General features: G+C 42.1%; 1 protein-coding gene across 1 annotated transcript; it reads right to left on the reverse strand.

Annotated features, from left to right (window-relative positions):
• Positions 1 to 3,005: 3,005 nt before the first annotated feature.
• Positions 3,006 to 16,179, reverse strand: GCLM (glutamate-cysteine ligase modifier subunit). The gene is made up of 7 exons (XM_083620748.1): positions 15,645 to 16,179; positions 11,001 to 11,066; positions 9,934 to 10,018; positions 7,518 to 7,574; positions 6,339 to 6,541; positions 5,925 to 6,039; positions 3,006 to 5,193 (listed from the first exon to the last, which is right to left on the reverse strand). The coding sequence occupies exons 1-7, from the start codon at positions 15,768 to 15,770 to the stop codon at positions 5,021 to 5,023; spliced, it is 825 nt and encodes a 274-aa protein (XP_083476874.1). The 5' UTR covers positions 15,771 to 16,179; the 3' UTR covers positions 3,006 to 5,020.
• Between the last annotated feature and the right edge of the window lie 929 nt (positions 16,180 to 17,108).

Below are 17,108 nucleotides of genomic sequence, written 5' to 3' on the forward strand. Positions count from 1 at the left end.
AACAGTTCCCGTCAGCGGCACCGGACCGGAACGGCTCGCCTAGATCGCCGCACACGTGGGCTTCCCCCGCCCGACTCTTCCGTTCTCTTAGTGGCTGTCTTGTGTGTTCTTGTTTTAGCGTACATTTTAACTATGGGATATTTATATCTCAACGGTTTTGTGTATCTTGATGGTCTTTATATTCTGCTCAGAAGCCTCCTTTGGCATTGGGCTGTACTGTATATAGAATCACAGAATTGTAGAGTGTAAGGGACCCCCGAGGGTCATCTAGTCTCACCCCCCGCAATACAGGAATCAAATAAAGATAAATAAAACAAACGATTATGACAATAATGCTCTCTTAGTCTGCAGGCAGGAGGTCTGTTGAAGGTATGTGTGGGGATTAGCAAATTTACTTCAACAGGGAAAGGGAAATTCTGATGAAGGGGAACAGCTTTTAGGAACAGGCGCCCTGGCTTGTCCGTTTCCTGACAGCGGGACTGACAGTTTTCTGTTTTTTATCTGCAGCACAACTTCAAAATGTTTTCTGAGTGAGGGCTGCTGCTTAATCACCGCCACACCTTTATGCATTTCCAGAGGTGCTGCTTTTGGCCTTTAAAGCCCAAATGGCTTGGGACTGGGTTACCATAAGATCCACTTCAGAAGCCTTGCCTCTGTCACATGAAGAGAGGCAGGTAACCCTCACCCCCTGGAACTTTTAGTGGCACCCCACTAAGGGAGCAGCCCTTGCAGGGAAGCTTAAAAGGTAAAGGGACCCCTGACCATTAGGTCCAGTTGTGGCCGACTCTGGGGTTGCGGCGCTCATCTCGCTTTATTGGCCAAGGGAGCCGGCGTACAGCTTCCGGGCCATGTGGCCAGCATGACTAAGCCGCTTCTGGCGAACCAGAGCAGCGCACGGAAATGCCGTTTACCTTCCCGCCGGAGCGCTACCTATTTATCTACTTGCACTGGCGTGCTTTCGAACTGCTAGGTTGGCAGGAGCAGGGACCGAGCAACGGGAGTTCACCCTGTCACGGGGATTCGAACCGCGGACCATCCGATCGGCAAGCCCTAGGCTCTGGTTTAACCCACAGCGCCACCCTGCAGGGAAGCTTAGTTTGCACCAATTTACACCTTTCTATTGATAGGTAAAGACCCAGACTGTTGTAGCATGGACCTCTTTTAAACCCAAAACCTGTGTTCATAATTGGAGCTTTAGTGAATTTTGTTTGCTATATTTATGTACTTTTTGGCTTTATGGGTTTTTAATATTTTATAATTGCAATGTTTGACGTATTCCAAGCTATAAAAAGAACATTGTTATGGAACAGCCTAGAGAGAAGATTAAGAAAACACCTGCTCCCTCTCAGCCGGTGCAGTCACTGCTTTTAAAAATTGTAGTGTGCAAGCACATTACCAAATGGATCTGACACATGGAAGATCACAGCACTTAATTCCATGACGTAGGAGGGGCTGCAAATCCTGTAAGCAGCTCTGGGATTGCTCCTGGGATCAATTATATAGTGCTCTGCCTATCCCACCTGCCTAAGCACAATAAAATTTGAGATAACTTGATACAAAGAGGGTCACAACTCTCTTCCCCATAACCTATGTCCTACTGACCCTACAGCTGCTGCTGGACCCCCATCACCTCCAGCCAGCACAACTATTGCCAGGGATGGCAGCTGTAGCATAAATAATATCTGGAGAGCTACAGATCCTCATCTCTGGTAACGTTTTAATGTATTTGCTTTTTTGACACACACACACACACACACACACACACGAGTTAAGAGTTCAGCATTAAACCAACAATGCCATATAACAGTGGTTTCCAATTAGCTAATTACTGAGGACTCTGTTTTTCAAAAGCCAAGCCATGGAGCTTCTACTTTTGAAAATTTTGACATCTCTATGGTAGTTTTTGTTATGTGAATGCTCCCACACTGTGCTTTTTTCTAGGGGGGTGCAGGGTATGCATACCCCTAAACATTTGGTGAATCTGAGTTTGGCCTCATTGAGGGGCAGTATTTCAATAGGAGTAGAAAAATGACAGTACCCCTAAACATATTTTTAAAAGAAAAAAGCACTGCTCCCACAGATCCCCTGGGTGGGTTATATGGACACCCTGGGATCCGTGGACACCAATTGTGAACCACTACCATAAAAGACCTAGCTAGGATTTTACTCCTTTGTAGTTCTCATTGAGGTGGTAGACTTGCATCACAGAGGTGCTTCTGTTAGATAAGAAGGATGAACAGATGTTCATAGTTCTGTGGCAGGAAGATTTATGGAAGTAGAAGTACAGAGGAAAATAATGTTCCAGAATGGCAAAATCTTTTCTGCACTTAGAAGGAATTTGCATGAAGGAAATTTAGCAACATTGCTAGTGTTGCTACTCTTAGTGTAACTAAGGTTGGTCTAGTTTCAGTTAACTCATTCCTTTTGACTAGACTCAAGTGTATCTGCAAACACTTAAGACAGGGCTGCCATACACCAGGCTTTTCCCGGGATTTCAAAGGCGGCATTGACATCCGGGGGAATTTCTGAAAGGCGGTGCTTTGTCCTGGATCTTAGCCAAATCAATAAAAAAAACCAGTGTCCTGGTTTTTTACTTTTTGAAACATGGCAGCCTAAGATTAGAGTACAATATGTGTTGGGGAAGGATTTGGTTATGTCACCTATTCCAGCACTGAATCTGAAATACAGTATTAAAATGAACTAAAGTACGGTACTATAAAGAAGCACTGAATGGGGTAGAGTCTTGACTCAAAGTGAGGCCTGGCTGAAAGGAAATCTTTCTCTTGGCATAGTGTCACCAAAAATGTGTTCTGCTTCCATATTTGGGATATGTGTGTTTTCCAGATAACATGCATAGTTTAAAATCTGTTTTAAAGTTTTATTTCATCATATCATTTTATGGGAAGTATTCCATCTAGTGTTCTTCATGCTGGCTGGAGAAAATCCAAACCAAAATCTGCAGTTCCTCACTCCCTAACTCCAAAAAAGGACAGCATAACCTGAAATATTATTTGAAAATTTGCATAGAGATACAAACAAAGCGGAGAAACAGTTACCAGCGAATTTCTGTAAAGCAAGGTTTTTTTTTAATCAACAATGATTTTCAAACTAGTAAAAGCTCATTAGGTACAGAAGTTTAAATAAAACCAATTAATTCTGAAGCAGACTACATACAACTGCAGCTGTCTACATCTTTTGTTTTGCAACCCCAAATTTCCACAGACAGACTTCCTGAAAATTCAGTACATACTATTTTTAGCAATATCGCCAGAATTATTTGGACATTTATGCTTCAAATCAAAGTTTACACCAGAATCCTGTCTGAGAAGCTTTACTTAAAACATTTTAGGACCCAAACACCACCACATGCTTAAACCCCCTTATTCAAAAACTTTATAAAAACTTGAGAAGTTTGCCCACTGGAATGGATTAAAGTACGTAACCAGGATATGATAGACAGTACAAAAGCATTTACTCTTTCTAGCTACCCATTATGATGCTATTTTTAATTAGAATGTAAAACTCTGGACTTCAGATAAAAGTTTACCACCCCTCATGAAACCTGTCATTAGTGCATTAAATAGGTATGCATATACAAATACAAATGTTAACCTTCCTCAAATGGTGTAAAACCTCCAAAATGTATTTGGCTATACACTAAATGAAAAACTAGAAAACTGCTTCAGTTATAGAAGTTTCCATAGGTTAAAGGCAGTCCAGAACACTGAATGCACCAAACTAGTTGACAAAAACAAAGGGTTGATGCTACACAAAGGGCTTGCCTACACTTTGAACGGGTCCAAGTGGTTTTCCATTTGCCCAGCCACTTTCCCCAGGAAAACCTGCTCTTTACCACTGAATCGGAGGAAACTTCAATCCATTGAAAACCCAATTGACATCTGCTCTGATTCAGCAGTGTATAGGTTTTCCCAGGATAAAGTGGTGGGAAAAGCAAAAGTGTGGATAAGCCCTTAGTTATGCTTTGAGTGGACCTGCTGTAAATCATCAGGATTTAAGTCAGTCATGAGTAACAAATTCCATTTATTTCAGTGGCTATACGCTTATTCAGTCTGGAACCAACCCAAACTAATTTTCGTTTAACTATGACAGCTCTGATTTTCAGACAGAATTGGGTCTCCTGCTTTTTGGGGGGACTACAACTCCCATCATCCCTAGCTAGCAGGACCAGTGGTCAGAGATGATGGGAATTGTAGTCCAAAAAGAAGCTAAAGACTCAAATTTGGGAACCCCTGATCTATACCGTATGTGATGTCAAGGTCATATATAAAGCCAATCATCTTTCTATGGGTCTCAAAATGTAAATCATGCTTTAGCACTGGCAAAATGAAACTAGGTAAACTTTGACAAAGTTAATTATATTTTTGACCAGTGCTCTCCAATACAGAAACACCATCTCCTTGGGCATATATCAAGAGAAATGTAGTATAGACATGATAGAAGAAAAAAGTTACATAATACAAGTATTACACTGTATTATGACAGGAGTGGTGGGGAAGTACATTCATGAATATATTAAACAATTTACTTGCATACCCTGAATTTTACATCTCTGGTTTAAAATCAGAGTGCTCATTCCACCAGTGTTCCCAAATTTACTCTGCTGTCCGCTTAGCAGCAATAAGGTTTAACAAGTTACATTACTCCTTGCAAACAGAAATATTTCAATCAAAATATACCTAGTCAAATTCTGTTTATATTAGTCATTAAAATATTTCAAATATTTTTATTTATATATCATCTCTAAATCACCCGAACAGTTAATGAAAAATAATATTTCACAAGTGAGCAAGCTGAACTCAACACAAAACACACATGTATGAAATAAAAGGAAATTGATAGAGAAATATGGTATCAGACTCTTACTCCAATATGTAATTTGGGCTTCACTGACTACTTGATAATAAAACATTTTGGTCTTTACAAATTCCAGTTTGCATCTTGGTGCAATGATATAGCAGAGACAGGGCCTTTCAGATACAGGTTAATGCCAAGGTCCATCTTAAGATGCTGGGATTCTTTTAGCTTGCAAGATGTAGCCTTTGGATTTGATGACTCCTCTGCTCTTAACAATGACTGAATATCGCAGAAGCCACAGTGGAGTCCATTCATGCACTTGGCAATCTGGGATACTTTCCTGAAGTGTTTCTTGGAAGCTTGCTTCGGAAAGGAGTTCTAAGGTTAGAACAGGGACAGGAGAAGGTGATGATTAGCAAAGCTTTTAGGAAGTTGAGCTACCAGCATTCAGAATACCAATCTGAATGCCAATCGTATTTGAAATATGTATATATGTAATTACAATAAAGCAAACACGCTACATGGTCGAACACAGTCCTGATATTTGCCATACCAGAACATCACCAAGACCAACACTCCAGAACTTTCTACAGTTGGTCATTACTTGACCTTTTATAATATATTAGCTTGGACATTATTTTAAAAGTCCAGGTTTGTTCAAACCAATCCAGCACTGCAGGATTTATCTCCTGGCTTATTGCTATGCCCATCTTTGCTGCGGTGTTATCTCTACAAATGACTTTATGTTTTGCCTACTGAATGAGTTCCTTGACTGCATTCAGTCCAAATCAATACCAGTTCTTAAAATCGCCAAACATACAAGTGATATAAGCCAGAAATTCATTGTTAAAAAGGTGGGAATAATGAATTCTTTGCTCAAATGGTAACAGGCAGTGCACCCTATGCACATGTTGTCCTCAAACATTGGGCTGAGCTATTCTGGCTTTGATTTAAGTTGGCACCCAAAAAATGTTCTTTTTCTATACATTGTGCCCTACACAGAATATGGAACTAACTGTGATAATACAGCTAATTCTTAATGATCATAAAATGGCAAAGCGTAAATGGACCTTTGGTCTACTCTATCAAGGCAATTAATAGGACCTTACCTTTTGGATCATTATGAGTCAAAAGCTGGATATCAAACTCTTTAGCAAATGCAGTCAGATCTGGTGGCATCACACAACAGGATGCAAGATTCACCTGGTTACTGCTTGGTTTCACCTAGAAAAAGTAAAAATTTCAGCTTTCCTTCAGATATAAGATAGCGCTATGGTGTTTGCCTTACATTATATTTAATTAGGTGAGTGCACATTGGAATGACAATGGAAAGTTGCTCTGTTTTCTAATTTTTTTAAAAAATGCTGCACATATCAAACATATGGATGCAACAACTCACTTGCCCAGCTGGCTATACAGTGTCTATACTGTACTCAGGATCTGATTTCATAATATATTCAGCAGAACATATTAACAGAAAAAGTAGCAGATCCAGGTTATTTCAGTTGAACACTGCCTCTTACCTGCGCCCACAAGAATAGTTGCTCCAACAGTGCTTTATCTAGATCAGAAGTCCCTATGGCAACAATCTTTTTGTTTTGAACTAAGTTTTCAAGCTCTGCCCAGTAAGGTTGTAAATATTCTAAGGAAAGATTAATTCCGTCTTCGGTTGGAGGAGGAGCAATTATCACGGAATCTAACTGGTCGACACCAAGGGCAGAACATGCTAAAAAAAAAAAAGAGAGAAAAAAACTTTCATGCTTAAATAGAATAAAAATGAATTAGAGGAGGCTTTAAGAAACACAAATCTACTTGTCTTCTGATCACTTATTCTATCTCCTTGTATAAATGTTCAATTCCCTGAATCCACAAAATTTTTGAATTACAAGGAAGAACCTATACAATAGGTATTGCTTTGCAGCAAAATATGCTGAAAAGAGAAGAAGGAAAGCAGAGTTCTTAATAGATCTGAACACACAATAGTACACCAAGGAAACCACACAAAAGGGTTATTTTCAGACTTCAGCTATCAGAAAAACAAAAGACTAATTTTTGCTTGAATTGAAGCTTGCTCTGCAATGCAAAATCTGGATTTCTTCCAGTTCTTAGTAAGTCAGTGTGCACTTCTAGCCTACTAAAATTAGGTTTGTAAAAAGCCTAATATTAAAGCCAATAGGAGCCCCACCCCTCCAAAGCCGAAATGTGGCATGGTCAATTGTGAGGAGGGTCACAGCCGCCATACCCCCTTGCTGGAAATGCACCCTCGCCCAACTGCACTTAGGTTAGAAGTCTTACTGTCTCCAATGCAAACTTTCCCCCCAAACCTAATTATGTGTGTGCTGTGTGCTGTATATGTAAGCATTCATGTGATATGTGAGGTATGTTCAGGTATGTATGCATGCGCTGGTCTGCTCTGCTCACCTTCCTTTTAGCTGCATCTATTATTTGAAAGATGGACCCTGAAAAGGAAACCACGAGAAATGCAGCCCCTTGACTGAAAGTGATTCCCAACCCCCACCTCCATTTCACTGCCTGCCAACTTTGTTCAAAGACAGTAGGGAAAAGGTACAAAGGTTAATAGATTTTTAAAACATTCACGACTAGGAAAAGTTTCTCTGTTTCAGAGCCAGAACAGGCTTTATAAAGAAAAAGAAAAGACCCTGCAAACTTTGGATATGTTCAAATGTAAGTTGCCAACTTACTCATACTGACTGCTTCTCTGATTGATGAAGTGTTTGATCCCGCGATAAACAATTTTGCTGAAAATAAAAGACGAGTTAATAAGGGAAAGCAACATCTGAAAAAAAATGCAAATTCCCAACTGTGTGTTTCTGACCATTTAATAGCACATCAAATCTGCACAGATTAATTAATGAGCAAAACACTCGTAATTTGAATGCAGAAGGTCCCATGTTCAAATTCCAGAGTCTCCTAGAAAGGCTGGGAAGAATTATGCAGCCTCCTCCTTCCTTTAAGTTGATGTCTTGCACAAATACAACTTAGCTATAAAGCAACAAGAACAACAACAACAAATGCAAGAAGTTCCCCTCCCAAAAGCAATTAATTCCCAAGAACACCAATTGTTCCAATTAAAAAGTCTGACATATATTACACAATGTCCGCCTTTCAGAAACTGAGTTAAGGGTTATTTGCTGCTCTAGGTTATTTCCGGGTTTATAGATTTCTAGGCAAGCCTCCCATTGAGATGAAATGCAAAACAAGCTTATAGAAAGGTTAGATTTCAAAGCAATTTGACTTAAGACATGTTTGCTCAGGTCCTTTTGGTGAACAGCGGCCCACAGATTATTTCTCTACATGTGAAGACAAGGAATTTTTGCTAATGAGCTCCTGACGCACTGGATGAGTTAAAGAATGGCAGAAATGTTGTTTTATGTTGTTAGTCCAGGGGTTGGAGAACCTTTGGTCCTTCAGCCAAATCCCATCAGCCCCAGCAAGCATCGCTTGATGGCCAGGGATGATGGAAGTCGTAGTTCACCAACATCTGGAGGGACAAAGGTTCCTCACACTTAGCCTTAGCCCATGGCTCAGCCTAGAACGTGGTGATGAAAAACCTGCTTCTTGATTTCAGTTACAATAGATGCCCAGTTGTTTTTTTTATGGTAGGTACTCTCAGAATCATTGATGGAACTGAGATTGCCTTATCAACTCAGATAAAAACCTTGGTTCAAAGTAGTTCATTAACTTGTTGTTCAGGAAGCATATATGAAAGATTATTGGCTGCGCCTTCAATACCAGGCCCAAGAGAGACCCAGGTTGGCACGCACCTCTCAGCAAGATTTACTAATATTTATGTAGCTATTTTTGAACTAACAACTGTTTTCATTTTCAGAGTGCAAGGATAGCCGCTATCTATACAGATCACTAGGATGCTTCCACAACCCTTCTGCAACTGTGCTGTAACCTAGAAATGTCTGCCCTCTCTTTGAGAAACTTCAGAATTGCCCCTTACTGAAGGAGACCAGAAGGAGACCACCTAACACACCATTCTGTATCCAATAGCCGGAGGCCTCTGGAAGCTCACAGGCTGATGCATTATGCAATTGGCCATTCCCTCACATTTGTCCCAGTTCTGTTTTCATTTTACTTCCAGCATTGCAACAGTGGCATCAGCTGCTTTAAGGAAGAAAAGAAAGAAAAAGATATGCATTGCCTGAGGCTATGAGATGATCCTGAAGATTTTTGTTGAGTACAGACTTTGGAAAGAGCAATATGGATGCAATGATATATAAGCAAAGCAGTACCAAAGTTCTGGTGGTGCGCACTTTGGATACATCTGCAAGCCCAGGGCTCATGCACTCTCCCCTCCCCGCTGGTGTGGCTGTGAGGCGATCAAGCATTTATGCTTCTATTTTTTATTAACCACAGTATCCTTAACTGGGGTCACTCTTAACTATAGTTCTCCAGAGCAAGCCAGATAAATAAACCTGCGGTGTGTGCGTGTGTGCAAGCCAGAGACTTGCAAAGGCTTGGCCTCATAATGCTAAATCATGATGCAAACACAGCCTAAATGTAGATGAACTATTAACTGTGCAATGCTAACCATGTTTTCTCAGAAGTAAGCATATTAAATTCAAATACACCCAGGTAAGCAGGGTTTAACGATCCTTTTTTATTTCTGTGATCTCCTTTGGGAGAGGACAATTGTCTGAAAAGCAGGATAAAAATATTAAAAGGGAATAAATAATATTGCTTTGTCCTATGAATTAGTCATCAGGTTGTTTAGTTAGCAGATCCTTGACTGCAATCCTTGTCAGCAGAGCGACTAGAATAATGCAGATAAGAGTCCCAAGAGAAAGTAAGTGATGATACTTTACTGAAGGAAATTGAACAAAAGCAGCATATAATATGCAGAGAAACGAGCTTTGGTCTCCTGGCCAATGGCAGACTCTGCTGCCTTTCAGCTCTGTTGCCCCATTCATTCATAACAATGTTAAGCTGTGCTATGCTGGACCTCTTACTCAATTCCCCAACCTATTCAATTTAATATTCCATAAGTTCCCAGAGGAAGGTGGCTCTCTGTAGCTAAGATGCTGGTTGACTAACACTGGGCCCTGCTCCATCCCACCTCTCCTGATGAAGTCAACAAACAAATTATACCTGAAACTTTCAGTTCTTCCCTTTCTTCAGGATTGATCTTTTCTATTGCTTGGGCTAGAGTACATTCAAGGGTTTCGGGCAGCTCCTGCAAATAAATATGATGACAGTCAGAAGAAGCTTACCAGTATTGGCAGCTAAGCACATATTGTGTCATTAGAGAAGACATATAAAAAGCAGCCTGGAGCTTCACCAAAATTCTGTTTTCATATGGGGGTGGGGAGGGAGAGCAAACAACTCTGCAACAGATGCTTGAGACAGAAGTCCTGGAATCCCCCTGTCCGAGGCACCCAGTTGCAAAAGGCCTGGTCCACACTGCACAGCTGGAGGCCACAGAGGGCAAGTCTGACAAGCACCTTATCAGCTGCCTAAGTCTCCTCCTCTCCCAGGTCCTTCCTAAGCAATCTGAGACATCCAGCATGCCTGTTTTTGCTCTTCCCTCTTCATGTCTCTTCTGGTTCTGGGAGACCAGAAGGGAGGGGAACTTGACTCTCCCTGCTCACTAAACCCTGTTACCTCTTCAGCTTCCAACACCTCTTCCCAATCTTCTTCCTCTTCCTCCCTCCCTCGTCGTCCCACCACCAATCCCTGGGCTCTGAGCCTTCTTCCTTGGGGGTTCCCCAGCTGGTGCCTCCACCATTCCTCTGTGTCCATTCAGTCCATGATAAAGTGCTGCCTTGGACATTTAAAGCCCTAAATGGCTTGGGATTCCAATTACCTAAAGGATCGCCTCTTCCCACAGGAACCTGTCTGGACACTCCATTTGCCCTCCAAGGTCCTGCTCTGTGTCACAAAGAAGCATATGGAGGGCTGTGACCAGACATGTGTCAGCTCTCCACCTGCCCATCCCTACTCTTTGGAATGGGAAGGAATGCCTGCCTCTGACTTTATTATCATTTTGGTTCCAGGTAAAGACACTTTAATTATTCTATGAGAACTTTCATTATATTGTTTCTCTCTCCAGAAATAAATTTCATTTAACAAGGACAGACTGAGTTTGGGCCAGAGAAAATTCTAACTATTTGACTAGCATACTAGCAAGGAAACACAAAACAGGAAAAGTCACTTACCTGCAATAGATCTGGGCTGATCTTTGAACTCCACTCATTTAAGGTTTTCTGAATGCAATCCCGCAGCTGCAAAGCAACATATTCACTATTCAACACTGCTTGGTTTCAATTTTGCAATACAGTGAGAAAAGGAAATTAAACTTGCCTCTGCTGATCCCTATATCTTCTCTCTTATGCACACAAACTAAGCAAGTTATATCTGGGTACAGTGATAGAACAAAAATGTGAGGGCAGATGTAAACAGGAAACAGTAAAAAGGAAAGGAATCCTATTTTTTCTGCAATTCACCACGCCGGTTTTAAAGTATTGCTCCCTTCTCCCATTAGGCAAAGCGGGTGGCCTGCATAAGGTCACATTAGGGGCCTAGATGGGAAATGAGAGGAACCCACAAATAATGCAGCAGATTCATGATTTTGGGGGGCAAATGAAAAGAGGAACAAGTCACAAAACCTAAAGAACTGGAAAATTGTGCTAGAGGAGGGCAGGGGAGGGGTACAAGAATGTAAGGCTTACTGTGGCTTGTTCCTGTCACAAAAAACAGTGGTTTATGTAACATATAAGCTAGAACCACAGGTATGAACTCTTGCTTAAGAAACTAAGTGTCTTTCTCTCTACCAGAATCCAGCAAACCCAGCAGTCGGCAATAAGCCTTCATCTAAAAACTGGCCAGTGGTTCACCAATAGACCACTGTCTTCTTTCTGCCTCTTTCGACAAGTTTCAACTTCCTGTTCAACATCACTGTGATCTGAATTGAGGGTTTCTGATACTGAATGGTACAATCAATTAACTTTTTCAGTTAACAAGGCATAGGGAAGTTTGAGTCCAGGTCTGAATGAACAACAACTTCCATTATTATTTTTAAAAAGGGAAGAGAAGCAAAATCTAGCACCTGGCCTTGTACTAGTGTATTTCTCATGCAAAGATCATTTGTAAAAGCTACAAATTCATCCTAGGTAAAGCTTTAAAATGGTTTGACTGATTTAATTGTTGTGAAACAATTCAATGAAAGGCAAATATTAAGCATGTTGTGGGCATGTTTAATTTTGCCAAACTTTCGGAATGAGAAAACTAAATACTGTATGACTTTTTCTACTAGAATAGAGTAGCATTTGTCTACTGAATTGGAAGCTACCTCACACTCTTTAGAATTTCAGAAAGGCACCTTATTAACTGAGATTCTGATATCATGTTACGGTATTTAAACACAACTCGTCAATTAACTCATTGGTTAAGAGGCCAATAATCAACTACTAATTCTTTAATCAGTTAACAGCCCTCATATTTAGTGTTCCCTGCTGTGATGGCTTGGGACAGTTTGTAAAGTATAAAAGCACAGCTACAGAAATAAGTTTCAAATTTATTATCTGACTCGATTCTCCAGGTGTAAAACCAAAACAGTGGTTTTCAAAGTTTCTAGCTTTGGGGAACCCTTTCCCCACTGAGTGGTCTGTGCGGAGGAATCTCTGAGTGGTCTACATCTTCCAAAGGATTCTGGGGTGTATTCTATGAGCCACACTCAGTTTTTGTAGGCTGCCGGCCAAATCTTTTGGCAACCAGTGAATGCCATTTACCATCACCTAACATGAACTGAGATACGCCCTGTAACACACCCAACCCTTCCCTGCAGCTACACATTACAGGGCCAGGCGAGTTGTAGTGCACAAACAGTCTTTTCAGAAAACCTGTCCATCACTACTGATTTTCTCACTGAGGAACTCCCATTTTCTGGCTTTCAGTTTGAAAGCCACTGGGTTAGAAACAATACTGTAGTTGTATGCAGAGGAAAAAAGATAGTAAAATAGGAACCCATGCTTCTGGTACGTATGTTTTACACGTGTCAGAGCAGTTCCCTTCAGGGAAGTACTGTATTATTATTAATTAGACTCGTTAGTAGCTTGTTGCACAAGGGTTTCCCAAGCAACACGCAACATATTTAAAAACATAAGCATAATACAAATACATTATAATATCAGCACATTCGCACAAAAGCACATGAAATTCATAAAAATTACACAACTTCCCTAATAGCAGCATACTAAGAACAACAATAAACTACACGAGCTGTGTTGTAGTTTACTATTATTACTAGTATTGCTCCCACCCTGCCTATTGTAAAAGTAGTACTCACTTCTATTTTGATTTGAACTGAGGCTTTCATTATATTCAAGCAGGCTACGGGATAGCTGCCAAACATAACTTCATTACTACCTCAGAATGGTATGGGGGCCTATAGTTTGCCGAACAATGGCTCCCAAGCCTCGTAATCCATGTTCTGAAACTAAGCTGCTGGCTTTATAGATGCTCAGTGCTAAGAACTGAACCTCATCTTTAGAATAATAATTAAAAACAACAGCACGGCAAGCCAGTTATCCAATAGATTAGCAATGTACTTTCCCAAGAAGCCACAAAGCAAATTTTAATTATTGCTACACACTCACTATGCATACTTTTGAAAGGGCGAAAAAAGGTTATTGTGATTTGTGGCTGTGATAAACTCATATCAAGGTGGAAGTATGATCTGAAAGCAAAAGTCCTCTAAATACCAACTGTTTTGAGTATAAATGGTTATTGTGGGATAGCTGAGAATAAAAGTAAGCTTGGGAAAAACTTTCCTCAAGCTGAGGATGACTACTTTGGGTTACAAAATACTATAATATTTCACCTTATGGCACACTGGGGGCAAGGGAAATTGACAATTATAAGAAAATAACTAGGTCAATATGATACATGAACACTTTAGTCCAGAAGATATCTTGTCTAGAAGCTTTGAATAGATTGTATTAGTCATAATAAAATTTATTTATTTTTATTAGCCTTCATTACATATGGTGCCGGAGGGAAATGTTTCTCCTTAATCCGGCTGATTAAAATTCTATGTCCTTTTAAATTTATTTGTGGGAGGGGGAGTTACTGGTTTGTTTTTGTTCTTGTTTTTATTATGTATTTTGTGTCCTCATTTTGTATTTTTATGTTGTGAACTGCTCTGTGATCTTTGGATGAAGGATGGTATACAAATTTAATAAATAAGTAATAAAACAAAAAGAAAATTATTAGAATGAAATGCAGTTTTACAGGATCATTTTTAGGCTGTTTAAAAAGGACTGACCCCCAAGCATAAAACCAATACAGTGCTGCCTGTCAGTATAGCCTGAAGAGGCAATACGATGCCAAACTAATTGCAGCAGGATTCCATATGTCAATTACAACCAGGGTGGGGCAAGGAAGTTTTTGCAGCTACATGCCACAACACAGTTCAAGATGCTCACATTTAACTGCTAAGCTAGACATGTATTTAGCTAACATTTTGGGGTCGCAAAAAGCCTAAACAGATTTAATGTAAAAACCTTTAGCACTACAAGGTGTTGAGTAGTTAAGTTAGGCTGACGTCAAAGGAATAACTGCCTATCAAATTTCCAGTAAGTTGCCTGATCAAACATGCAACAGCTCATCAAACTGCTAAAATGCTAGCAAGAGATTTGGAAAAAGTCGCTTGCTTCTGATTCAGAAAAGTTTAGGGGAAACATAGCAGAATAAATGAAAGTGGAAGTGTATGCCCTGACAGTATACCAAACATTATGTAGAAACGTTTGGGGAGTCTTTTCGCCTAAGTGCTTATTAAGAGGGTTTTTTTTTAATCCTGTCCAAAATTTAGCAGAAAAGCACTTAACAAATTGTGATGGGCTTCAATGTTTTCAAAAATACCTTACTCTTAAGGCTATTAAGAGACTAAGGATGCTTTGAGGCTATCACAATTTTTCAGATGGGGAATCAGTGACAAACCAGGAAGTTACGGCAGCGCACATTACTGAGCAACAAACCACTTTCCAAACAAAATCAGACTTTTTGCAGCAAGGAAAGTGATAACAATTGCTTGGTGCAATGTCATATAACCTGCCTACAGACTTTGTGCAAAACAAATCAGGTGAATGCCCTACAAACAGGTTGTTTGCCTGGAAGCAACCTGGAAGGCACTGGACAAAAACACAACACAGTGGAAGAAGCAAATTGTTTTTGCACTGAGGAAAATACACAGCAACATAAACAAATATCTACTTAACACTGAGGCTTCTAAAAAAGATAACTCTCCGTGGTGAGATTCCAACATTGCTCTGAACCCACAAACTCCCCAGCTAAAGCGGAGCAGAGAACCAGGAAATCAAGAAAGGTTTAATTCCCCTCCACCCCGATTCAGACAGAGACTTGGATTTTAATACCAACTCAATGTTTTCAAATCATCGTCTCCGTGCTGTTTGGGGTCTTCCTCTTCTTCTTTTCAACGCGAGAGAGACGTATAACAAGAAGTAAAACCCCAGTCAATAAAACCAACGTGCTTTGGGAACACACACACCCAGCGCTGCCTCCCGCTGCTTTTGCCACAGAAAGGAGACAATAAATAACCCCTTTCAAGGCACCGCGACGAGGAACAAAAAAACCCCTGCCAGCCCCCATATGTATTATTTATGAGGGAGCGGTCATTCGCAGCGGCCTGGCTTTGGTGGGGTATTTTTTTGGGGGGGGGGTGCTCATCCCGCAGGGAGAGCAAGAATCGGGATCCGCGCGCCCGCGTTCTCACGACCAACGTGAGCGGGTCGTCAGAATGGCCCGTCCATGCGTCTCCTCCTCCCCGCTTCCTGCAGGCTCACCTCCTCGCTGGGGGTGGCCGGGCACTTCTTCCTCAGGCGCCCCCAGTTGAGCAGGTTGCCCGTCTGCAGGTTGAGGGTGCCCGCTTGCCCCAGCAGCACCCCGGCGCTGCCGCTCTCCGTCCCCATGTGCGCTGGTCGCCTGCTCTCTCCGCCCGCTGGAAGCCACTGACCGCCGGGTGCTGAGGAAGGAGAAGAGGAAGGGACTCGACCCGGGCAGAGTCTGCGGCGCCGCTCTCCTTCCCTCCCTCGCTTTCCCTTCAGACAAGGGACAGTGACTCAGCAGGAGGGGAAAAGTGCCTTGTCACCGTCCCCGGTCACGTGGCTCGGGACGGACACACACAGAGACACAAGGGAGCGGGGAGCGCGCGCAAGGGGCCCTCCCAACGGCGGCGGCCAACTGCTTTGATCCCAGCTGAACCCCACACAACACATAGAGGGGAGTTCTTGCTGCCAGTGCGCATGCCCAGCAGTCAGGAGCATGTGCCGTGACAGCTGCGATGCGTGCTGCCCTCACCCGGTCTCTCCGCCGGGAGCGTGTTTTGGAGCAGCGCCCCCTGCCGGTTACCGTAGGACCTCAGCCCGTCTCAGACACTCCTTTCGCGCCAACATACGCCCTACTGCAGCCGTGCATAACGAAGTCGCTTTCTCTCTCTCTCTCTCTCTCTCTCCACTCCCACCGCCCGTGTAAGGGCAACTTGTGTTGAGTGAGGTAGGGGGGGAAGCTTGGCTACGGAAACTCATGCGCTTTGGCGCCAGAAGGATGCTCACGACACGATCCTGGACAGACCCGTTTACATAGCTGTCAACTTACAGATTTGAAAATAAGGGACCAGCAGCCTCGAAAATAAGGGATCAGCAGCCAAAATAAGGGATTTTACTTAGCTTATACAGAAATCCGCCACTGATGGAGCCATGCTGCTTTTGCTGCCACTGACTGTGTTTTGCAGGGGGTTGGACTAGATGATCCTAAGGGTCTACAACTCCGACCAAAGAAGAGGGGCAGACAAAACTGATGAACGATGTCGAGATGGCAAAGCTTACAGGCAGAATTAGAAACCAGGAAGAGGACCTCTTTAATAAAGAATGGAGAAAGTTTATAATTTAGTTGAAAAGCTATTGTAAAGAGTTACATACATTGGTAGGATTGACAGAAAACTTGTAGTGAAAATTTGAACTATGGATGGACAAATAATTTATAAAAATAGAGTTATGAAAGGGATGCAGAGGGGGAAATCACTACATTAGGATGCTGCACTGGTTGGAGAGTATGCTAAGCAGCACGTCGGAGCTGCCGTCGTCCTGGCGCGAGGAGTTCCATCGGCCCTTCCCCGCCCGAGGGGGGGGAGGGAGAGAGACTCTCGCCCACGCTGCCTGCGAGCCCAGCATGAGGTGGTTGCGGCGCTGTGGCGGCCGCTGAAGCGCCGCCCTTCTGTACCCTTCCCCATCCCCTCCTCCCTCAGGCTG

The sequence above is a fragment of the Podarcis filfolensis genome, assembly GCF_964270895.1.
Source record: "Podarcis filfolensis genome assembly, chromosome: 6".
NCBI classification, from domain to species: domain Eukaryota; kingdom Metazoa; phylum Chordata; class Lepidosauria; order Squamata; family Lacertidae; genus Podarcis; species Podarcis filfolensis.